Here is a 25,681-nt window from a genome sequence, read left to right on the forward strand (position 1 = left end):
GCCCCCACGCACTTGCTCAACATCGGATGGACATCAGCTTTAAAACATGATGCCTCCCCGTAATCTAAAGCAAAATCCACCCACAGAGAACCATATTGCGCAGCAGTTCCTCGTCTGCAATTACCCATCCTCAACTTTTCTACCTGTGGAGCAACCAAGTGGGAAGTCGTGGGAGGGGAGAAAAACTGGACCAAGCTCTCCTTTTAAAATCTAAAGTTGGGAAACCCAGAGGCCTACTCAATGCGGTCAGACTGCAACACCCATCAGCTCCAGCCAGCAAAGCCAGTGTTCAAATGGTTTTGCAACAGAAAGAACCCAATTGGAAACGGAGTTGTTAGATACTAAAGTTAAGAATATGTCTAAAATGTATAATTTGTTGTTGGAGTGGCATACAAAGGATGAACAAGTTAAATCTGTTATGATTGATTGGGCAAGAGATGTAGGACATAATATAATGATGGAGGATTGGGAGTGGCTATGGAAGAAAGGGGTTAAGTTCACTGCATGTACAATGTTATGAAGATGATGTATAGATGGTACTTAACCCCTGTAAAACTAGCAAAGATTTATCACAATAGTGATAACCTTTGTTGGAAATGTAAAGAAAAAGAAGGTACCTTTTTCACATGTGGTGGACCTGTCCCAAAGTGAAAGACTTCTGGGAGAAGATTTATAATGAACTGAAAAAAATGTTGAAATATACATTTATTAAGAAACCAGAGGCCTTTCTTCTTGGAATAACAGGTTTGGAATTGCCCAAGAAAGATTTTAAATTATTTTTGTATGCCACAACGGCTGCCCGAATATTACTTGCTAAAATTTGGAAAACACAAGAACTACCAACAGTGGAAGACTGGCAGATGAAGATGATGGATTTTTTGGAGCTAGCTGACCTGACTGGAAGAATCCGCGACCAGAAAGAAGAGGAGTTTCAAGAGGACCGGAGGAAATTTAAGGACTATTTGAATAAATATTGTAATATAAAAAATTAGAAATTACTTGAAAGAAACAAATAGGCCTAGGATTAAACTAAGTTATAATTAAATAAATGGGATTTAAAATATTAAGAAAAGTGAATAAGATGGATTATAATTGGAAATTGTTTTAGTTTAATAATGATATTGGAAAGCTGCTACTTTCAACTACAAGGAAACTCAGAAAGGAGGGACTAGAGGAAGTCAACCAAGATGTTTAAAAGATTGGATTTGTAAAGAATTAAGTTTGTTGTTATTGTTTACCTGTTTATTGTTCCTTTTTTCTTTTTCCATTCATTGATGTATTTTTCTTCTTTTTTCTGTTTTTGTGTGTCATTCTGCTTTGTGGTTTTTGTTATAATTGTGGAAAATCTAATAAATTTAATTTTAAAAAAAAGCAAAGCCAGTGTTCAGGGATGACGGGAGCTGGATCCAACACAGGCTCCCTTTCCTACTTTAGAAAGAAATTTTTTTTGCATCTCAGCATTAGCCCTGCTCTCTACAATATGGGGATAATACTACTGGTGTAGCTTGCTATCTCCAACTCCTCGAAAGGTTCCATCAACAGTGTCTCCGAAAAGTTTTGCACATCGCTTGGGAAGACAGGCGAACTACTGCCAGTGTACTGGAAGAAGCAAAAATCACCAGTGTCAAAGCAATGATTCTTCAACATCAACTTCATTGGACTGGTCATGTTGTGCTGATGCCTGATGATCGTCTTCCAAAGCAACTATTCTATTCCAAACTTAAAAATGGAAAGTGTAATGCTGGTGGTCAACAAAAGAGGTTTAAAGACTCCCTCAAGGCAAATCTTAAAAAAGTAGTATCAACACCTACAACTGGGAAACACTGGCCTGCAAGCGCTCCAATTGGAGAACAGCCTTTACCAAAGGTGCCGTGGACTTTGAAGATGGTCAAACTCAAAACGAAAGGGAGAAACGTACTAAGAGGAAGGCACGCTTGGCAAACCCTCACTGTGGAAGGACGTGTGGATCCAGAATTGGCCTCCACGGTCACTTAAGGACTCAATGTTAGTAGTACATGGGCAGACGAGTCTAAAAATCCCGGGACCCAAATTTTCATGGCCGCCGAACAGCAATAGTAGTACCTCGGGTTACATACGCTTCAGGTTATAGACTCCGCTAACCTAGAAATATTACCTTGGGTTAAGAACTTTGCTTCAGGATGAGAACAGAAATCGTGCTCTGGTGGCGCAGCAGCAGCAGGAGGCCCCATTAGCTAAAGTGATGCTTCAGGTTAAGAACAGTTTCAGGTTAAGAACAGACCTCCAGAACGAATTAAGTACTTAACCCGAGGTACCACTGTAATGTATTTAGTGTTAACTTTGGAAGTGTATACTCAATTCTGACCAAACTAAGCATCCTAGAGGACCATATGTAGCAGGAGGCCACACCACTAGGATGTTCTAAACTCTGGCCATGCTCCCTTGGGCTGATGAGAGCTGGGGTTCAACCACATCGGGAGTTCCCCATTCCCCCTGCAGCACAGTCTAGCAAGCAGATCTAGACAAGGATCCAAAGGCCCATGGAAGTAAAGAAGGGCCATAGCTCAAGGACAGAACATCCACTTTGCATGCAGAATTTCCAGGTTCTTGTGGACCACAAGCTTAGCTACTTAACACTAATGCTATTCTAGGCTACATCAACTGTAGTGTGCAGATCAAGGGAAGTAATAATCCCACTCTATTCTGCCTTGGTTGGACCACATCTGGAATACTGTGCCCAATTCTGAGGGCCACAATTGAATAATAATAATAATATTTTTTTTATTTATACCCCACCCTCCCCGGCCAAGACCGGGCTCAGGGCGGCTAACACTGAATATAAATACAGTAAAAACATTAAAAAGAAAAGAAAAAACCAAACCAAACCAAACCAAACCAAACCAAACAAACAGTTGATTAAAATATAAGTTAGAATACAATTTAAAATGCAGCTTAAAATGCAGCCTCGTTTAGTAGTAGCCTATAGATCAAAGCCATAAGGGGAGAAAACGTCAAATATTCACCGGGGCCAACTATCCATGCTGGTCCTACATGGGCCAGCAAAAAAGCTGAGGGAAAATTTATATACAAAATCCCATATAAGGGATTCAATTAAAAAAAAATACATGGGGGGGGGGTTAGATTGAGTCCAGTCCAAAGGCCAGGCAGAACAGCTCCGTCTTGCAGGCCCTGCAGAAAGATGTCAAATCCCACAGGGCCCTAGTCTCTTGTGACAGAGTGTTCTACCAGGCCAGGGCCAGAGCTGAAAAGGCCCTGTCCCTGGTTGAGGCCAGCCTGACCTCCTTGGGGCTCGGGACTTCCAAAATGTTGTTATATATGGACCTTAAGATTCTCCGCGGACATACCAGGAGAGGGGGTCCCGTAGATACGAGGGTCCTAGGCCGTCTAGAGCAATTTAAGGATGTTGACAAGCTGGAACGTGTGCAGAGGAGGGCAACCAAGATGGTCAAGGGTCTGGAAACCAAACCTTATGAGGAACAGTTGAAAGAGCTGGGTATGTTTGGTCTACAAAAGAGGAGTCTGAGAGGAGATATGATAGCCATCTTCAAATATCTCAAAGGCTGTCACACGGAAGAGGGAACAAGCTTGTTTTCTCTTGCTCAGGAGGGTAATACCTTGAGGCAATAGCTTCAAGTTGCAAGAAAGGAGATTCCGACTAAACATTCGGAAGACCTTAATAATAATAATAATAATAATAATAATAATAATTTATTATTTGTACCCCGCCCATCTGGCTGGGTCTCCCCAGCCACTCTGGGCGGCTTCCAACAAAGATGAAAAATACACTAAAATGTCACATATTAAAAACTTCCCTGCACAGGGCTGCCTTCAAATGTCTTCTGAATGTCAGGTAGTTGTTTATTGCTTTGACATCTGATGGGAGGGCATTCCACAGGGCGGGCGCCACTACCGAGAAGGCCCTCTGCCTGGTTCCCTGTAACTTGGCCTCTCGCAGTGAGGGAACCGCCAGAAGGCCCTCGGAGCTGGACCTCAGTGTCCGGGCAGAACGATGGGGGTTGAGACGCTCCTTCAGATATACTGGACCGAGGCCGTTTAGAGCTTTCAAGGTCAACACCAACACTTTGAATTGTGCTCGGAAACGTACTGGGAGCCAATGTAGGTCTTTCAAGACCGGTGTTATATGGTCTCGGCGGCCGCTCCCAGTCACCAGTCTAGCTGCCGCATTCTGGATTAGTTGTAGTTTCCGGGTCACCTTCAAAGGTAGCCCCACGTAGAGCGCGTTGCAGTAGTCCTAGCGGGAGATAACCAGAGCATGCACCACTCTGGCGAGACAGTCTGCAGGCAGATAGGGTCTCAGCCTACGTACCAGATGGAGCTGGTAAACAGCTGCCCTGGATACAGATTTGACCTGTGCCTCCATGGACAGCTGTGAGTCCAAAATGACTCCCAGGCTGCGCACCTGGTCCTTCAGGGGCACAGTTACCCCATTCAGGACCAGGGAATCCTCCACACCTGCCCGCCTCCTGTCCCCCAAAAAGAGTACTTCTGTCTTGTCTGGATTCAACCTCAATCTGTTAGCCGCCATCCATCCTCCAACCGCCTCCAGACACTCACACAGGACCTTCACCGCCTTCACTGGTTCTGATTTAAAAGAGAGGTAGAGCTGGGTATCATTCGCATACTGATGAACACCCAGCCCAAACCTCCTGATGATCTCTCCCAGTGGCTGCATGTAAATGTTGAAAAGCATGGGGGAGAGGACAGAACCCTCAGGCACCCCACAAGTGAGAGCCCAGGGGTCTGAACACTCATCCCCCACCACCACTTTCTGAACACAGCCCAGGAGGAAGGAGCGGAACCACTCCCAGCCCCTCAAGATGGTCCAGAAGGATGTTATGGTCGATGGTATCAAACGCCACTGAGAGATCCAGCAGAACTAGGAAACAGCTCTCACCTTTGTCCCTAGCCCGCCGGAGATCATCAACCAGTGCGACCAAGGCAGTTTCAGTCCCATGATGAGGCCTGAATCCCGACTGGAAGGGATCCAAATGGTCCGCTTCTTCCAGGCGTGCCTGGAGTTGTTCAGCAAGCACTCGCTCAATCATCTTGCCCAAGAATGGAAGATTTGAGACTGGGCGATAATTGGCCATCGTGGCCGCATCTAAAGATGGTTTTTTAAGAAGCGGTTTAATAACCACCTCTTTCAGCGGGTCTGGGAAGGCTCCCTCACGGAGGGAAGCATTCACCACCCCACGAAGCCCATTGCCCAGTCCTTTCCGGCTAGCTTTTATTAGCCAGGATGGGCAAGGATCCAGGAGACAGGTGGTTGGCTTCACTCGTCCAAGCAGCCTGTCCACATCCTTGGAGGTAACAGGTTGGAATTGATCCCACGCAACTTGACTAGACAGGACTCTAGCACTCTCCCACCCTGGCCCTGCTCCCACGGTGGAGTCTACTTCTTCCCGAATCTGAGTGATTTTATCTGCAAAAAACTTTGCAAAATCATTGCAGGAGATCATGTGGCCCGTACTGGGCCCAGATGTCGCAGGTGGTTCCGCTAAATTGTGAACCACCTGAAAAAGTCTCCTGCTGCTGTTTTCTGCAGATGCAATAGAGGCGGCGAAGAAAGTCTTCTTCGCCGTCGCTATCGCCACTCGGTAGGCTCGACGTTGAGCTCTAACCTGTGTCCGGTCAGATTCGGAATGAGTTATCCGCCACCGGCGCTCTAGCCGTCTCAACGATTGTTTCATTGCCCTCAGATCCGTGGAAAACCACGGGGCTGTCCGGGCTCCATGCAATCGGAGAGGGCGCTTCGGAGCCAAACAGTCAATAGCCCTGGTTAACTCCACATTCCAGCGGGCCACCAGGGAATCGGCTGAAAGGCCATCAACATGGGATAAAGCATCCCCTACCACTCTCTGGAAACCATTTGGATCCATTAAGTAGCGGGGGCGGACCATCCGAATTGGTCCCACCTCCCTGCAGAGGGGATGGGTCGCAGAGAAGTCCAGTTGCACCAGGAAGTGATCTGACCATGGCACTTCTTTCGTTTCGCTTTTACTTAGTGTCAGATCACCAACATCCATAGAGGTAAACACCAGGTCCAAGGCATGTCCACGGCTATGGGTTGGGCCAGACTTATTCAGGGACAGCCCCATGGAGGCCATGCTTTCCACGAAGTCCCGAGCAGCCCCTTGTAAGGTCGTGTCGGCATGGATGTTAAAATCCCCTAGGACAACCAAGCTAGGTGTCTCCAGGAGAACATCCGCCACAACCTGAAGCAGCTCGGGCAGGGAATCCTTGGTGCAGCGGGGAGGTCGGTACACCAAAAGGAATCCTGTACTGCCCCTATTGCCCAGCTTCCAGAACATGCACTCGGAAAACTGGGTCTTCCCAATAGGACGCCTGGTGCAAACTAATGACTTCCTAAAAATCACTGCAACCCCCCCTCCCCGCCCACATGACCTGGGTTGCTGTGCGTAAGAGAAACCTGGTGGACAAGCAGCGGCAAGGACAGGCCCATCTGCTTCATCCAACCAAGTCTCTGTCACACATGCCAGGTCAAGTCCTCCATCCATGATCAAGTCATGGATGGCAGTGGTCTTATGAATCATTGACCTGGCATTGCACAGCAGCACCTTCAGGTCATGTGGGTATCCCTTGCTGATTCTAGTATCCATCCGGTCAGGACCAGACCCGGAGGCAGGGATAGTCCTCAGACAACGACTAAACCTGCCTCCTCTGTAATGACATGGTCTGGTCTTAGCATAACTCCTCCTCCTACCCGTGATCACTGAGATCGGTTGTCCCAGTGCATCCCCGCCCTGTGGAACATTTTGTTGGCTGGGACCCACTCCCCGGCAGCCCTGACCCCTCCCCTTAAGAACAAAATAACACCTTAAAAAAAAACAAAAAAAACACAAAAAACCAGTAAAAATTACAAAAACATAAAATCAAACAAATTCCCAGGCCCAATAAACATCCATCCCACCCCCACCCCACCCCACTTACTAAAAATTCAAAAGAAAATTTTTAAAAACATTTTAAAAGCGCTCTGCACCCCTCCAGCAGTAACAGCAACTGTCCTAGTGAGGCCCGTCAGGCCCTGCCCTGGGCCAGGTGGTAAGTAGCAGGAAGGAGCAGGGCCCCCAGACACTCACACAGGAGAGTCCTCCTGGGCAGCAGAGCGCAGCAGTCCTTATGAGGCTTCAGGCCCCGCCCCGGGCCAGATGGTAAGTGGCAGGAAGGAGCAGGGCCCTCAGACACTCACACAGACACTGACAGTAAGAGCTGTTCGGCAGTGGAACAGATGCCCACGAGAGGTGGTGAACTCTCCTTCCTTGGAGGTTTTTAAACAGAGGTTGGATGGCCATCTGTCATGGATGCTTTAGCTGAGATTCCTGCATTGCAGGAGGTTGGACTAGATGACCCGTGAGATCCCTTCCAACTCTAAGATTCTATGATTCAATCCCACAAATACGATGAACCCAGACAGTTGGTGAATCGTCCAGAGATGGACACCAACAATGAGGCTACCATTCGCCTCCAGAACACAGGGGCATTCAAGGACCTCTGAAGATCTTAAGCAGGCATCCCCAACCTTCGGCCCTCCAGATGTTTTGGACTACAATTCCCATCATCCCTGACCATTGGTCCTGTTAGCTAGGGATAATGGGAGTTGTAGGCCAAAACATCTGGAGGGCCGCAGGTTGGGGGTTCCTGATCTTAAGGAAGGTTCAAGCAGGCGGTCCTTTTGATATCTGTCCCCACTTCACATGTGGTGAGAAGAAATTGGTTGGATGACTCAACTGACTTCCAGCTTGTGCCCATTTTGCCTGCCCTCATTTGCAAGCCTGTTCTGTTCTGCTTCTGTGGGCTTTTCTTCCTTTCACAACTGCACAAATATTTTGCATTTAAGTTGCATGCGTTCTTGTATACACCTTCCCCTAAGTTTGTGGACCAGCTAGGTGGCTTCTCTCCTAGCAATGGAGGAGATTTTGTTTGGTCTGTGTATATTAAAGACAACTGGCCAAATTCCCAGTTTCCTGGACAATGAGGTGGTACATACACATTCATATATATATATATTTTGTCCATTTACTTCTCCATCAAACGGCCTCAGTCCAGTATATCTGAAGGAGCGTCTCGACCCCCATCGTTCTACCCAGACACTGAGGTCCAGCACCGAGGGCCTTCCGGCAGTTCCCTCACTGTGAGAAGCCAAGTTACAGGGAACCAGGCAGAGGGCCTTCTTGGTAGTGGCACCTGCCCTGTGGAATGCCCTCCCACCAGATGTCAAAGAGAACAACAACTACCAGACTTTTAGAAGACATCTGAAGGCAGCCCTGTTTAGGGAAGCTTTTAATGTTTGATGTATTACAGTATTTTAATATTTTTCTGGCTGGGGAAGCCCAGCTAGATGGGCGGGGTATAAATAATAAATTAATTATTATTATTATTATTATTTATTATTATTCCAGAATGGAACCAAATGCTGTTTATGCACTGACCAGACCCAGATCCGATTTAGCTTCCCCAAAGTGAGGGCCTCATTTGCCTCTAGTCTAGACTATAACCCTGGAACTTAAAGGAAGAGAAAGACAAGTATTTGTTATGAAACCAGATTTATTAAACCTTTTTGTACAGGAATTCTCCAACATCATCATGTCGATTTTCAAATATGTACATTATTTACAAACATCCAACATAGTGTTATTAGCAGGTACCTACCAATATATACAGATTCATAGGCAAGTTTGTGGATATTTTTTTCTTTTTTAAAAAAACAACAACAACTGTATCACAGATACAAATATATTAAAACAATCACAAGAGCTTTAGTGCAATCAAGGTCCAAAATTAAAGTTTCACCTCTAATTCTCTTGATTCTATCAAGTTAGTATTGCCAGCCATTAATTCACATTTAAATGCTCTTTTGACACCTCGGGTTTTAGGACACTCACACACACCTCTACAGTCATTAAGAAAACACAAAACCAATCAGAAGATGGCAAGACATTATGTGGGAAGGTATAAACAGATCACAAGAGCACAGTGGCTCCACCCTTTTGACAAAGCTAAGCCTTAAGAAATAGTAGGAGTCTTAAGCAACGTCCACATTTGGTACTTTGAATTCTGGGCTAAACAGGCATATCCAACCAGCTTTTCCCCATGAAGAATTCTGGGAACTGTAGTCCCATGAGACTAGCCCAGCAGAAATACATTTCCCAGAGTTCCTTGAAAGGTAAAGGTAGTTTGCTGGTAGCATATCCCCGATGCTGATGAATACATCAGTTTCAGATATGGGATAAAAGTATTTTTCAAACAAAACCTGGTTGGCGTGTGTTTACACACACACACACACACACACACACACCCTTGCAAGCCAGTCAACAAGAGATGTTAATCCACAAAGCTGTTTCCTAGCCTGTTGACCCACACATTTTTCCACAGGGCACACCAACCGCCTCTGAGAAAGGAGAACCAACAGTCTCCCAAATGAACAAAAGTTTCCCTCTCTAGTTCTCTGGGTGATTTCCAGCTCACCCCGGGGCAAGTACCTATTTGCACAAACCGGAGCAGTCGTCTTTGTCAGGAGGAAGTTCATTACCGCATCCAGGAAGCAAATGCTTATTCAAGTGTATTCATTATTCCACCAGAATTGGAGATACAAAAAACAACCACCACCAATGACCGCCAGTGGTACATGAACATTTAATAAGGGGAAGAGATTTCCAGAGGGAGATTACAGCCTAATGGGAAGGTGAGGACATTGTTTAGAGGCTTACCGAAATGAGGATTTGTTTTTGTTTTCCTTCTTGTACAAAAGAGTGGTGCAAGGCATCAGAGAGCAGAGCCCACACACTGCCAACACAAACGTTGTTTCGGTATATGTAATAAGATCGGGCTTCTATTTGCCTCTCAGGTTCAGGTTGGGACACTCTGGGCTGGTGCTTTGGCATTCAGATAGATATACTGGGCTACTTTTGGAGAGACACCTTCACACAGGAGCGCCAGGCAAGTTCCTTCGGATCATTTGCCTCAGAAACCAAAAATGTCATGTTTTATAGCAAGGATGAGGAAGACCTGTGTCCCTTCAGATAGCTGATGGACTCCAACTCACACCACCCCAGGCCGGCATAGTCAATGGCCAGGAATGATGGGAATTCTAGTCCAACTGGAGGAGAACCACAGGTTTTCTCACCGATGGTTTAGAGCTCAGGCAGATGCAACACCAAGGCCAGAAGTAAGCTTTAAATCTGCACCCACCAAGGACCAATTCTAGCACTCAACGGAGGACACATTCATCAACCCAGTCAAGGAGATTGCTGCATCTGAGCCAGCAACGTCTCCTCCAACTGCTAGCAGGGGCTCGGGAATAAATACCTCCAGACCCATGGGGTGGGGCTGTGTTGTTGCTGGACTACAACTCCCATCATGCTTGACCACTGGCTGATGGGAGGGCAGAATATGAAGTTCCCCTTATGCTACATAGGTACGCTTTTCACTGGAGATGCCAGGGAGCTGTTTTGAGAATGCAAACCACAATTCCTCCTTTTCTTGTCTTACGCAATGAGGCAATGCGGTCGGTTAGTTCAATGTCGGACCAGAAAGTTCCTGATCAGATGGGAAGATGAAGTCCCACTAAGCCTTGGGCAGGTCCCTACCTCCACCTGTTTGCCTTCAGCATCCCCATCTGCGAAATGGGCACAGCGGTGCTCTGCCTTCCAAGATTATAAGGCTATGTACGCAGGTGCCAGCAGCAGTATTGCATCACCTAACAAGTGCACCCCATTTTATGGCTAAGACACATCTGGCAGAGGGCTTTTTTTGGGGGGGGGGGCTAGCTGGCCAATTCAGGTTTTCCGTAACCCTTCGTAAAGGCTTACACACCTCCTTAGAACAGGCATGGCAGAGGAGGAGGAATAGGGCCAAAGGGAGAGAATGTCAAAAGGAAACCTCACCTATAAGGAAGAAATCTGTGAACTGCTCCCCTTAAGGAAGAGTCCTAAAGTCTGCTAAAGAATTGGCTCCAAGGGAAATCAGATGTGGAAGCATTTGGAGACAGAAAGACAAGATTTGCTACCTGCACCGTCACACAAGAGACAGGGGACTCCAAGGTTGTAGGGGCTTTTGTGGCAGTTCAGGAGGCACCAACAGTCCTGATCTCATCAATCAAACAGACATTCCTGGTTTAGGCTGATAATGGGTTAGGAACGGGGTGGTCTGACGTTCAAACCAATGGCAAAAATCCTCATTGTTTTAAGAGCCCCCGTATTCCAAAGCAAAACAATTCTGGTGCAAAGGCACCCAACCCCCTGTGCCTGTCGACCCAAGTCCACCCCAAACCATTAAAGTCCCAAGAATTCAGAGAGGAGCCCAATTCATCCCACAAGATGCACGGCCAACTTCTACAGCTGCCTGATTTATCCTCACCTTGGATAGCACAAAGCCGTTACAGCTCTGTCGAAAAGCCAACGAGCTACAGTTTAGTTGAGGTTCAGATTTTGAATGGGGGGAAAGGAAAATTTGATAAACCAAGTAATTCCAGGTTAATCGCCTCCTGGAGGGCTGAAAAGAGTCAAATGGGTTTCAAGCCAAGCAAACTTTGAAACACAGCTAAGAAAAGGAACTGGCAAACTGGAGGCAGAAGGGGGTGATTCTCACATGTCAGGAGACGCAAGCTCAAAACCAGTTAGATAATCTTAGCTATAAAAATAGACAATCTGGTTGATTATTATTTTTTGCACCGTGACTATCACAAGCCCCCTGCCTAGCACTTCAAGAACTGTGCCTGCATTCTCTCTTACATCACCAGTGAGGAGATTCTGTAATCTAAGGCAGGCCAGAGCCCTGTCACTTTGATGGATGAGAGACAGAGCAATCCAGTTGGCCCTTCTGTAGTTTCTACAACAATATAACCTTGCCTGCAGAACAAGGCTGTGTGCATCTGAACATGGAACCAAGAAGCTACAAGGTTTTGCTTTTTCTTAAAAAACCAGCCAACAAAGATTGCAAACTTCAGACTGCTTATTCCAGACAGCCCTGTATGTAAAATTCCCACTGAAGTTCAGAGCAAACTTTAAAAGTCACAGCCTAGAAGTCCCAGGCTGAGGCGCATTTTGCAAAAGTCCATTTGCTCCAGAGTAAGTCCCACAGGGATTCAAATGGGAATTCGTGAAGCAGGCGATGGATGCCAATCTCCTACTTGCAAGGGTACTACTGTTCTGACCACAGCTCGATTTTTGGGAAGGACCACAGAAAACGAAGAGAGAGGGTGGAAATTAAAGACTGCACGAGAGTGTGAGAGGCTTCTTGTCCCCCGAGGCAAAAACCCAGAGCTAGCAAAAGAAGGAGCTAATGTCATCGTCCTCGCTGGATTTCTCCGGAACAACCTGATCGGAGGCTCTCATGTCCTGGTTGGCATAACCTGATTCCAAAACAGAGTCAAACCAAGGATGGAGCAAGATTTCTGGAGCTGCGAGTCTCTCGGAGGGCTCCCTCCTGAGCAGGCTTCGGATAAGGCAACGGGCTTTGGGAGAGACGTGGTCCGGAATGCAGAACTGTCCGCGCCGGATTTTAGAAAAGAGGGCAGTAGGGTCCGAGTCATGGAAGGGGTAACGTCCCACGAGGAGGGTGTACAGCATGACTCCTAAGCTCCAGACGTCAGCCGACTTGCCGGAATAAGTCCCCATCGTGTTAAGGATCTCTGGGCTGACGTAGGCTGGGCAGCCGTGTTTGTCCGACAAGGCATCGTCCTCCCCTTTGATGATGTGCGTGTCCTCCAAGCTTTCGAGCCGGAGCTGTGTCCTGGAGAAGAGGAAAGAGGAAAAGCATCAGTTACCAAGCAATGCCAGGAACTGGCACAGAGGAGGAAAGTTGACCGGGGGAAGGGGGCAGGAATGGTATCATTGCATGCAGGAGCTCCCAGTTTCAATCCCAGAGATGTCCCGGTAGGGCTGGGACAGTCTGCTGTCTGAAACCTTGGACAGCTGCTTCCAGTCAGTATAGGCAATACTGAAGGGACTTTTTATCATATGTGGTGGGAATGTAGAGAAGTTAAAAAATTTTGGGAAATGATATATAATGAATTGAAAAAAGTGTTTAAAATGACATTTGTAAAAAAATCAGAAGCATTTTTGTTAGGGATTGTAGGACAAGACCTGCCAAGAAAAACAAAGAATTTATTTATGTATGCTACAACAGCGGCAAGAGTCTTGATAGCACAAGGATGGAAGAATGAGGAAATCCCAACAAAAGAACAGTGGCCAGAAAAACGGATAAGCTATGCAGAGTTGGCTAAATTGACATACAAACTTCCCTAGTCATTTTTCCACACGAGGGCGAGCAAAATGGGTCACAAGACAAGGACAGAAACACAAGGAAGGCATGGTGGACTCCTTCATTGTATGTTTTTAAGCAGAGGTTGGATATGGAGGTTTCAGCTGAGATTCCTGCATTGCTCTACGCTTCTCTGAACCTATCAGATCTCAAAATACGTGAACCAGAGTCAGGTCAGGGATGATAACATAACCAAGAGCCAGTTCCTCAAGAATGGCAAGTGTAGGGAATTGGCAAACAGTTTCGTCACATCCTGGAGATAAGAACCGCCCCCTTTCCAAATGACAGCAACTATGTTGTATCCTGAGACACGGGTGGCGCTGTGGGTTAAACCACAGAGCCTAGGGCTTGCCGATTGGAAGGTCAGCGGTTTGAATCCCCACGACGGGGTGAGCTCCAGTTGCTCGGTCCCTGCTCCTGCCAACCTAGCAGTTTGAAAGCACATCAAGTGCAAGTAGATAAATAGGTACCACTCTGGAGGGAAGGTAAACAGTGTTTCTGTGCGCTGCTCAGAAGTGGCTTAGTCATGCTGGCCACATGACCCGGAAGCTGTATGCTGGCTCCCTTGGCCAATAAAGCGAGATGAGCGCCGCAACCCCAGAGTTGGCCACGACTGGACCTAATGGTCAGGGGTCCCTTTGCCTTTATGTTGTATCCACGACCTGTACCAAAAATGGAAGACATGCTCAAAACTTTTAGATTAAGGATCTAATTCTGTGTATTCAGAATTAAGTCCTATGGAACTCAGTGAGGGTTACTCCCAGGGTAAGTGAGCTTAGGTTTGCAGCCTCCACCGATCAGAAACCATTACACACAAACCGCTGCGGAAAGGTTTCTGCATGTTGTGCTCATCATCGGTTGACTGTAGCATCAAGAAGTGACTCAGGCTATGATGAATGGGACGCCTCAGATCACAGACCACAGCCAGAACTTTCATGATCACCCACCAAATGAAAATACAAAGGCAAGGCTTTTTGACTGAGACAAGTCACACGCTCCGGGAGAGGAGAGATTATTTATGCACGTGAAGGAATGAGCTGGACGGGAATATAGTTCCTGATGTCAACACCATGAGACAACCGAGCCACCCAGGACCACAATCTCACTTCAACGGTGCAGGGCAATTTCCCTGGGCAAATAATATATCAGAGAAACACACTGCGAAGACACTCACAGACATCACTCTGTGACTGCCACAACCACTGATGGTATGCGTGTCTGAATGGACCACCGTCAATGCAGACCCGATGCTCCCATCAAGTCTATCCACACATGTAGCTGTCGCCTAGATGCCAGCACTCAGGTGACACAGCTTGGTAGGTTAAGCATGAGACTCGTGCTCTCGGGGTTGTGGGTTCGAGCAAAAGGTTCCTGCATTGCAGGGGGTTGGACCAGACGCCCCACATGGCCCCTTCTGAATCTCCGATTCTACAAGAGCATTGCTCGATTGCTCCGGCCTTGAGGATGTCAGTGCGACGATGCCAAATTCACAGGGCAGAGATCCTGGGCTGAAGCCAGCTGAGCCCCAGTGACGTCAAGCCTTAACTGGTTCGTGGATCGCAGCCAAAACCCACATCCCTTTTGTTCCTGATATAGTCACAACACTTTGGGCTCAGATATGCATTGACACCACACACACAAACACACACACATACATACAAACAGGCCTTGCAGGGTATATACCCTGCTATTAAGCAAACACCCCATTTCCCAGAGCTTTTCACCATTTAAGTTGCCGTTTCTTACGTTAAGTTGGTTAGATATTGTCTGGCTCCTGCAGGGCTCCCTGCTCAGTAAGCCTTCCTTACAGTTTTGTTGGCCTGTAAAATGCATTGATTTGCTCGCTGTCCTCAGGGTGACCTTCCTGTCCTCTAATGCAAAAGATTCCTCTCCCCTCCCTCCCCACCGGCCACAACTCCACCGGATGGTTTTCTAAGCGGAAAATATGACTCAACCTACCCTTGCCTGCCCTCCCACTGCCTGGCGGAGCATCCAAACTCTGCACCTGTGCTTGCCAGGCTAATTGCTTAACCCTCTGATTACCAAACAGGGAAGCACATGATACGCTCCCTGCGCAACGCTTCGGTTTCCAAATTCGCAGCACTGGATGCAAGCTGCTATTTTGGCTAGCGCTTGTTGGGGGGGTTGCTTTTCTCTACAGGACAACTTGTCCTTTCTGCTGCAAAACTATAAATCTGCAAGCGGGGAGGGCAGAGAATTATTTGGCTACAAGGCTCCAGTCTCGATTTTTGCTCACCAGGGCGATGGTTCGTACCTGATGACTTGGGAGCAGAATGCGTGACCCAGTTTCACTTTTTGTGGGGGTAGGTGGGCAAGGGGACACACTGGGTGAAAATGCAGGCTCCGTTTGTGGCGTTTTGATCATTCCAGCCACCCCATAATGCCCACGCTCAGCACTTCCATGAATAAGAAGATCAGAGCGGGTTGTTTTTTTTTTAAAAAAGAAAGAAAATCCACTGTCTGCTCTGCAGTTGATTGGCACACAGGGCACACAATTTGAACTCGCTTCCTAGGGTGGATGCCAAGCCCTGCAATAGATTACTAGGTCCTTTCGACCCCTCAAAAAAAAAAAAAAAATTACACTCACTACTCATCTTTTTTTAAAAAAGCAGAAAACAAATTTGTGTTGTTGCACCTGCCTATCCCTCCATGCCCATTGACGTTTTTAAAGTAAAAACTAAACCAATTAGCATTAATAAATAATAATAATAACAATAATAATAATCTGGGTGGCTTCCAACAGGTATAAAAACTTAACAATTATCTCTCAAAGTTCCTCGCTCTGCAATTTCACGCCCCCTCCCTCCAAGCAAACTAAACTAGATTGCGTGCAGAAGCCCCCAGATTCAATTCCCAGCATCTCCAGTTAGCGTGCCGGGGGGGGGGGCGACACCCTGCCTGAAATCCTGGACAGCTGCTGCCAGTCAGTGTAGACAGTACTGAGTATAAGTCAGCTTCCTGTTTTCCTAGATTTACTGTGGTGTTTATTGTGGGGCGGCTGTACGAAATCAGAACTTATGAAATGCAACCGTCACCTCTTTCGTACAGTGGCTGGAAGCCTCCAAAATGGCTAGAAGCTCGCTCCCTGCGTCTCAAGCCTCCTTTAGATGGCCTTGCACACAGGAAAGACGTGATATTCTGTACCAAGAAAGCAATGTGGGCAAATTGAATGCAAAAAGGAGCCTTGCAAACAAGCTGTCCTTCAGGAACTGCTCTGCCAGGCTGAACTGAAACTTCCTTATTCCTGTCCAGGAGCAGATTCTCCCATCTGTTTGGAGGTTGCTGTGTGGGGTGCCTTGAAGCAGATCAGAGAATCCAGGGGTTATATGTTTGAAACGCAGGAGAACCAAAACCTACGGGAGCTTAACAGCCACCTTTACGAAGAAGAAGAAACCATCAGAATGATGCACAGTCATAAACATCACCCCAACGCAGGCTGCAATTTGCACACTCCCTAAGATCCAACAGCTGACTATGGCATCACTTCAAAGTAATGCGTGGATTGCAGCCCTCAAGTGTGAAACAGTTTCTGCTGATGTCAAAAGCAGAACTCCCACAGAGTTCAAATGGGCTGGAGTTTCACACCTATTCCGGGCTGCCCACATAACACCCAACTGCAGGTTATCTTCAAAGAGTTTTGCAAAACCTGCCAACACTTTAGCAGCAGCATCCTCTGCTCCTCATTTTCAGCTGCATGCATATATATTTATAACACAGAGACAGAGAGATGAGGCTCCATGCTTCTTGCATCACCTTTAAACAGTCGACCCCTTCCTACAGTCTGTATATACACAGCAAAAACTGCAGCAATCCTGTGGACAACACTACGCCAGGTCTGCAAAAAGAAGCAGAGCAAAACCAACCAGGTACGGATTGCAAGGCTGAGCAAGATGTGCTCTCTCTCCAGCGTTAGAAATTCGCCAGGCGCATTTTGCACCTGGCTATTGGCCACTCGCCACTAAGTGAAGGCACCCAACATCTCCTCCATCTGGAAGTGCGTGCCTGGGGATCCTTGGATCCTGACCGTTTTTCGCGCGCGAATGACACGTCCTGCAGATTCCTACCCCTTCTAATTTTATCTGCACAATCAGAATGAATTTCAGGAGCTGAAAAGTCATGTTGAAAAATACAACGTTTGAGCCGCCTGGTCCCAAAATGGCAACTGGGCATTGTGTTCTGGCAACTATAACCCTGGTTTAAGCAGCTATTTGGCGCCTAGCTTATATATCGGAGTTTCTATAAAGATGATGGACTTTTCGGAGCGAGCCAACCTCACCGGAAGAGTCTGCGACCAGAAGGAGAAGGAGTACCAGGAGGAATGGAGGAAATTCAAAGACTATTTAGTTAAATATGCTAAGATAATTTAAATAGAAATACATGCAAACACCAGATAGGCTCAGGATTTAAATATGTGATGTTATAGAATAACATGTTTAACTTTAATATGAAAAGAAAGAAAGACGTTAATTGATTAAGTAAATTTTATGAGAAATTTGTTTTGGAAAACTGTTACAATGATATATATTGAAACTCAGCCAGGGGGATTTGAGGAAGTCACGTAACAATGTTATTAAGAGTGGAATAATTACAGTTCAGATTTTTGTTTGTTTGTTTATAAATTTTGGAAAATCAATATTTTTTTTGATACACACACACACACACACACACACACATATATATCGGAGTTTCTAATACTGGTTCTCCCCCACCGACCCCATACAAATCCCTCCCATATATGCAGGTGTGGCTGAGCATATGTACAGCTATGGGTAATTGGACAATCATGGGACTGAGAGTAATCTCAGCCGTGTCTCTGCTTCCAGTAGGTTGTGTCACGTGACAACGGCAATAACACAACCCCTGGCCAACCCTGGATAGTTAACTACATGCCTGTTCAAATGCAATGGAAATCCATGCTCTAGGGAAAGGAGGGTGGGGGGAGGAATCTGTGTTGGACTGAGGGCACAGGAGTTGCACTTTGATGAGGCTCACCCCCAACCATTGTTCTGAGAGTGCCAGCGTTGTGTCAGCATCAGACCCATGGGATCTGGACTGCATAGCTTGACTCTTGAATATCAGTACTGCCTTGAACAATTCATCGCAAGTACACACTGTGCCAACTGCAACCCATTTCTCTCGCTTCACCACCTCCAGCCAACACAATTCTCATTCACTGTCCGTGCCCAAATGTAAACCATTTGAATATGCAATACTTAGGAATTACACCAAGGTGTAATTTGCTGCCGTCCTGCCAGACACCTTGCCCTGTAAATTCAATGAGACCTGGAGTAACACATGACCCAGCGCAACCCACAAACCAGCTGAGCCAGTCTCCGCGCACCTGAACCAATGACCCACCCGGATCCTCAACAAAATCAAGACAAAGCTTTTCGGATTCTACACGGTTTAAGTCCAGCTGAGTTCAGTGGAGCTCTCGGTTATGGGTCGAACTTGAGAAAGCACCCTTTCAGTCCTGATCAGTATTCCTTTGCTTGCAAAGGAAGCAGTTTAGGAGCAACTTCACAGATGGAAACCTCCCTACAAAGGGGTGCCACGAGGTAATGCATCGTCCACAAACACCATGCAAGATTTAATTTCATCGCAGGCATGCAGATTGGGAAATCAGGATTTGGCAAAGAAATCCCCGACTTCGGTACGTGCCATCTGCATACATGATGGAATGTATGTTTTCTCCCACACCTAAATAAAATTGTCGGAAGCTTGGCGGTCCCCATCTAAAGCTGGAAGACTTGGCACACTACTCTGGCAGATGGATAGCTCAGCTGGTTAGAGCATGGTGCTGATGATGTCAAGGTTGCAAGTTGGATCCCCCCATGAGATACTTGCCTATTCCTGCATTGTAGGCAGGGGTTAGATCAGGCATGGCCAAACCTGGCCCTCCAGATGTTTTGGGACCACAACTCCCACCATCCCTAGCTAACAGGACCAGTGGTCAGGGATGATGAGAATTGTAGTCCCAAAACATCTGGAGGGCCAAGTTTGGCCATGCCTGGACTAGATGATCCCTCCCAACTCTACAATTCCACGATTTCCCTGGACGGCAGGATGTACCACAAATAACAAATTCATTGAGTTACGGTAAAGAACAGCCCCTAAGAGGCCAAGATCCAAAGAACAACTCAGTTAGCCCACTGCACACAGTAACTGTCTGGGGCGTCAATTTGCTTTAGCTGCTGAGCACAGAATCAAAATCACACTAGGCAGACATACAGTAAAATAATACTCTGGATCCCTTGACAGAAACAAGACAGATGTTTATATAACATAACTAATGTGGTGCAAAGGCAAAGAAGGTGCGCTTTGAACCAGGAAGTCCAAAGTTCAGATCTCTTGACTGTCGTATACACAAATCAACTGGCTTGAGTATGCTCCCGTTTTTATTTTGGGTATAAAACTACAGGGTTGTTGCACAGATTAATGTGATAGTGACACTTGCAGCAGCCAATGTGGTGGCCTCTGTATGTTGCCAGGCAACAACTGCCATCACTCCGGATCACCAGGCTCCCCGGCTGGGACAGATGGAAGCGGGGATTCCCACAACACCTGATGTATCTTATTATAAAGGAAGCACTCTAAGACATTGTGCACACAAAGATGTATAGCGAAAAAGAGAATACGATGGTGGAACCTACACACATATAAAAAACCGCATGAAAACGCTTTATTTTGAAACGTTTTTAAAAATACATCCAATTCTGCATAGCTCACTTTCACCATCTAGTGTCACATTTGTATATTGCAGTTTGCAATGCCTTTAAAACGTTTCACTTGCAGTTGTGTAGCTGAGTCCTATGACGACTTGGCTGCCACCAAAACTACCTTCAGCTCAATAGACCAGTCAAACCTTCTAACCTAAAGAGGCTTCTATGCCCATACAGGTACGCAACTTGCAGCCAGTGGGCCAAACCTGGCCTTGCAACCACCAGCTACAGAGCAGAGGGGTGCGAATAGAGAGAATGCAGGAATCTGGCATATGTTTGACGAGTGAGGCATCTGATCCTCCTAGCTCAGTACTGACAAGCAACGGGTTTCCAAGCGAGGGATGCCCCCAGCAACACCTTGAGACGCTGGGTCTTGAACCTGGGACCTTCTGCATGCAAAGCAAATGTTCTACCACCAAGGAATGCCCCTTCCCCCGCAAAGCCCTGGCTTTTTTGCCCTCCACCCAAACTAAGCTGAAGAAAGAGCTCTCTTCAGAGCGTATGGGGAACTTTAAGACAACCACGAACCCCTTGCTCACCTTTCTTCACTAGAAAACACGAATTTCCTGAGTTTGAGGTCCCCCAGCACAATGGCGGACTGGTGGCAGTGGGCAACCGCCGAGACGATTTGCTTGAAGAGCCTGGCCGCCTCCTGCTCTGGAAGACGCTTGCAGCTCCTGACGTAGGAATGCATATCGCCAAAGTCCTTATCGAAGAAGACGTAGGCTTTCGTCTCCCCGAGAATCACTTCCACGATCCCGGTGATGTTTCTGTGCGACGGCAGCTGGATGTAAGGTCGGATCTTGTCCTGGTAGTGTTTGAGGGGGAAGACCTGGAAAAAGAGGGCCAAGGGGAGAGCTGTGGTTAGAGAACGCGGATTTGCCAAAGGGGTTTTCATACCAAGAAAATCTAAGCGGATGGGCATAGCTTGAAACATTCATCGCCTTCAAGCAGCAGTGGAAAACTTGCAGCCTTCCAGGTGTTGTGGGACTACAACTCCCATCCTCCTTGACTGCTGGCCATGGCTGATGGGAGTTGTAGTTCAGCAACCTCGGGAGGGCCAAAGGTTCCCCTCTCCCTGTTTTAAAGCATTAGAAATCAAAGAGGGAACAGGGAGCATAAATTGCAGAGAAGGAGGAATGATATGCTGTTTAAAAGGGGCAGAGAACGGGAAGTTGGGAGGGTGATTAAAAAAAAAAAAAGAATTACACATTTTCTTAATGGTGTCTGTTGAGATAAATGGATTTCAATGAAATGTATTTAGAATGCACAAGGGTTTGCGTGCTGATAAATTCATGGACCATGGCATGCATATCAACAACCACCAGCCAGAAGAACTGGAGAGCTTCCACTTGGGAGTGGCCGTATATCTGGAATTGTTACTGGAAAGAGGTGTGCCCAGCCAGAGACATCTGGTTGGCTGCTGATGGAATCAGAAGGCTGAACTCATCTAGACCAGGGTTTCCTAAACTTGGGTCCTCCAGCTGTTTTTGGACTACAATTCCCATCATCCCTGACCACTGGTCCTGCTAGCTAGGGATGATGGGAGTTGTAGTCCAAAGCCAGTTGGAAACTCAAGTTTGGGGAAACCCACAAAGTAGTATTATCCCCAGACCCAAGGCATTTGCATAGCCACACCCCTTTCTGTCCCACGCCAGCTTGAAACGCCGGCCAATTCCTAGTTCTGCACACTCACAATTACTGAAGAGAAAGGAAACCCCATTTTCAGCACCAGCACCAAGCCGGGCACCCTGCCAGAAACCTCCTGAAAGCAAAGCGCCCAAGTTACATGTGAGCTCAGTTCCTGAGGCTTCTCTGCCAGCCCTGAAAAAGTACCTCTGGGTATGCAGTGGGAAAGAGAGAGAGAGAAAGAGAGGAGCATTTAAAACCCTCCACCCTCCAATCTGTCTGCGGTGATTCAGACAAAGGCGATGGCGACCGAGCTCCCATTTCGGAGCATGCCAAACTCTGAGCAAGGGAAGGAGAGGATTAAAAGCCTCTCTCATGCTTTATTCACAGATGTTTTGCAAGACTTTGGGCATGTTCTCCGGGTGACCTGCAAGGGCTCTGCTGGGTTACTCACATCCTAGGCCTGACTGGAAACTGTGACGTACACACAGTGTCATCATTCCAGTCCAGGCAACCCGGCAAGAGACTCCTCACCGTGGGAGCCCCATCGTCCTCTCCTCCCTGCCCAACTTAACTCCCTGTCCCCAGCTCGCTCCATGTCATTTCAGCTGTCTCCAGTTACTGCAGATGATAAGTGTACGGAAAGTTAAGTCACCGAATCAGTTGGAAGGGGTAATCTGGTCCAAGCCCCTGCAATGCAGGAATCTCAACTAAAGTATCCATCAGTGGCTATTGGCTCTGATGGCTGCATTATTGCTCTAGTATCACAGAGGTGTTTATGCCAGGCTGCATACAGATCACACATTTAAAGCACATTCTTTCCCTCAAATTACAGTGGTGCCTCGCAAGACGAAAAGAATCCGTTCTGTGAGTCTCTTCGTCTAGCGGTTTTTTCGTCTTGCGAAGCAAGCCCATTGACGGATTAGCGGATTAGCGCTATTAGCGGCTTAGGAAAAGGGGGGGGAGGAAAAAAAAACCTGCAGGAACTCGCAAGACATTTTCGTCTTGCGAAGCAAGCCCATAGGAGATTCGTTTTGCGAAGCACCTCCAAAACGGAAAACTCTTTCGTCTAGCAAGTTTTCCGTCTTGCGAGGCATTCGTCTTGCGGGGCACCACTGTATTCTAGGTACTGAGGCTTAGCTTCCACTGAGCTACAATTCGCAGCAATCCTTAAACCGGTGAGTCCAGTCACAACCAGCCTACCAATGGCCTGGTTGAGCTATTCCATTGGAAAGATATTCCCTACTTGGGGGAGATCTGTGGGGCTGCTTGCAAAGCTCGATTAAAAGATCCTCGCAGCCCGACCTCCTGGGTGCTTTGACAAGCAGAAATAGGTCAGAACTGCTACGATAAAGTAAACCAAGGAGCAGCAAACTAAGCTGTGTCGCTACTAATTTGGCATGCAATATCCACTGAAACCTTTGGCACATTTTCTCTGTCCCCTGCCGCTTAACAAAGCCTAAATAGGGGTAAGTGAAATACATGATTATTCTCCCCATGTTAATTCCTGCCTCCTTCCCTCCCCCACTTCCGTCATCTGCCCTGTACCAAATCTTGTCCTTTCATATTTTCTAAAATCTGTCGAAGAGACCTGTGTAACTCAAAAGCTTGCCTCCCTCAGTTTGAAGATGAAATAAAACGCATCTCGCTTGTTCCAGGCTATGCAACTATTAAGTGCTGCAATCATCCAAGGACTTGCTCCAGAACCATCTCATTTATTTTAATGGGTTTGCTGCAGAGCGAGCAAGTGCGGGAAGGCCGTCCAGGTCTCCACAACTGCACCTCCTATGAGAGAGCCCGCAAACAGCAGGTGGCAGCAGTAAACCCCATCTCTCCAGCTACAGCCCTGCTCAAAGAGACTGGGGAAATATTCAAGGACAGTGTGAGTGTGCGCGTTTTATTTAAAGAGCTGAGGACACCTCATGGAAAACTTGGAAAGCTCTGCTAGTCTCAGCCAATTCCTGCTTGCGTACTATTCTGCAGGAGGGAAGCGGAAAACAGAGGAGGATGACGGAGGAGAAACTTAACCCTTCTTTGTCAAGTGGGGGGAATCTTTCCAGATGGCTTCCAACCCGCCCCCCCACCCAAAAAAAACCCGAACGCGGAGAAATCCAGCCCTGGTGTCTGCACGGATCTCCACAAAAAGAACACAATCTCCTCTGCAAGCCTAAGGTTGCAAAGTTCTGCCGGCTCATTGCAGCCCCGACCTAATTCGTCTACATCATGTTTTGCAGATATTTGCCTGCTTCATCACATAAATCCAGCGCCCACTACGATCTTATTTCCCTTCACAAGCCCATTCTTACACGCGTTTACTCGGAAAGAAGCCCAAACCACGCTCAATGGCACTGACTCGCGAGAAAGCGCGTCTAGGCATCCACATCCTTTCGGATCACGGGAATTCCAGGAACGTGTGGAGCCTATGAGCTTGCCAGTGGGTCACCAATCCGTGTTGTTTCAAATTCTGCCCCCAACCTTCCACCTCGCGCACAAGAGTCCCTATCCACGCGCCACTTAAACCCGAGATTCTGATTCAGAAGACCCGATTCGGCTCGCGTGTGAAAACACCGGATTTTCAAGGCTATTACGCACGCTTTCCTCAAGGTAGCCAAGTTCCACTGAAGTTTACTCAATGGAGCTTGCTTCCTTCCTTCCGAGCGCAATCGCCGACGGCGCGGCCGAGGCTGGCCGGTCCCCGCGCTTTCCAAGGCGCAGAGGGGGCTCCCCCCAAACACGACGAAAGGGTCGGACGCCCGTCCGAAGCGTCCGCGGCGGCGCTTACCTTGCAGCGCAGCTCGCGTCCGGTGTTGATGTCGAGCGCCCTGGAGACGTGATCCCGGTCGGGCAGGGGCAACAAGAGGTAACCGGCGACCAGGCTGGGGCCCTGCGCGCTGCCGTTCCCTCCGGGGGTGCCCGCAACCGAGCCGCCACCTCCGGGGGCCGGAGAGACCGGCCCGCAAGGCGATCCGGGCGCGCTGAAGCAATCGTGGGGCGCCGCCGCGCTGGAGCAGTCGACGGCGAGGCGAGCGCACTTGGCGGCGGGCGGCGCGTCCTCGGCGCCGTCGTGCAGCAGGAGCCGCTTGGCGGGCGCGCACCGGCAGCGAGGGCCTCCCGCGCCGGCTGCCGGCGGGTGCAGGAGCACGGCGGGGCTGCGGGGCTCGAGCTGGCGGCTCATGGAGCTGGCGGGCGGCGGCGATCCGAGCGCGGTGTGGCGCGCGAAGCCGGGAACAAGGCGGCCAAGGAAAGCGGCTCCGGCTGCTGCTGCTGCTGCCCAATTAGTTGTCCTTCTGCGGCTGATTCAGGCGACCTCCTCCGCTCCGAGGGAAGCAGCGCTCCCGGCCGAGGCTTGTGCAATGCCGTCCAGCAGCCTGGCGCGCATCCCCTCCTGCTCCCTCGACGGAGAGCGCCCGGCCGCAAGTGCAGGCGCGCCCCTCCGCTCACCATCTGCCGGCAGCGCGGCCAAACTCCCGGGAGCTCATCAAAGTTCCCCGTGACGCAAGGGGAAGCGGGCGGGGCCTCGGGGAGCCCGGCCTCCCATTGGCGGCCTCGGCCCCATTCAGCACGGCTGCAGCCGACGGAGCGAGTAAAAAAGGGAAGAGAGCCGAGCGATCTCCAGCCAAGCAACGTGAAGAACCCGCGAGGAGAGAGAGAGCGCCTTTGTCACTCGCCTGGGGCGCACCGGGGCGCTTCAGTACGGCGCGGGGTGGAGGTTAGAGCCCTGGGCTGGGAGATCGGGGTTCAAGTCCCCCCCGATCAAGCTGGGAAAAGTTGGAGAGCAGTGGAAGAAACGCTCAAAGGCAGCAGCCTTCCCCGACGTTGCATTCGGGCCCCGAGTGCGACTTGCGATGGGTGCGAGAAGCCGCCGGCTGCTCTGGAGGGGAAGTCTCGTCAGTCTCGTGTCGTCATCCCACCACGGCCACCCATTCCCCCCACGTTTTCCCAGTCTTAAACTCAGTTCTCCACATTCAGCCATGAATAATAGAAAGGGAGAACTGCAAAGTTGGAAG

At 48.3% G+C, this 25,681-nt stretch overlaps 1 protein-coding gene across 1 annotated transcript; it reads right to left on the minus strand.

The window, feature by feature from the left end:
• Window positions 1-8,568: 8,568 nt before the first annotated feature.
• On the minus strand, window positions 8,569-25,097 carry TRIB1 (tribbles pseudokinase 1). The gene is made up of 3 exons (XM_081012736.1): window positions 24,457-25,097; window positions 20,585-20,877; window positions 8,569-12,771 (listed from the first exon to the last, which is right to left on the minus strand). Exons 1-3 carry the CDS (start codon window positions 24,847-24,849, stop codon window positions 12,303-12,305), a joined length of 1,155 nt encoding a protein of 384 aa, XP_080868862.1. The 5' UTR covers window positions 24,850-25,097; the 3' UTR covers window positions 8,569-12,302.
• Window positions 25,098-25,681: the final 584 nt, after the last annotated feature.

The sequence above is a fragment of the Podarcis pityusensis genome (assembly GCF_964106645.2).
Source record: "Podarcis pityusensis genome assembly, chromosome: 7".
Lineage (NCBI taxonomy): Eukaryota > Metazoa > Chordata > Lepidosauria > Squamata > Lacertidae > Podarcis > Podarcis pityusensis.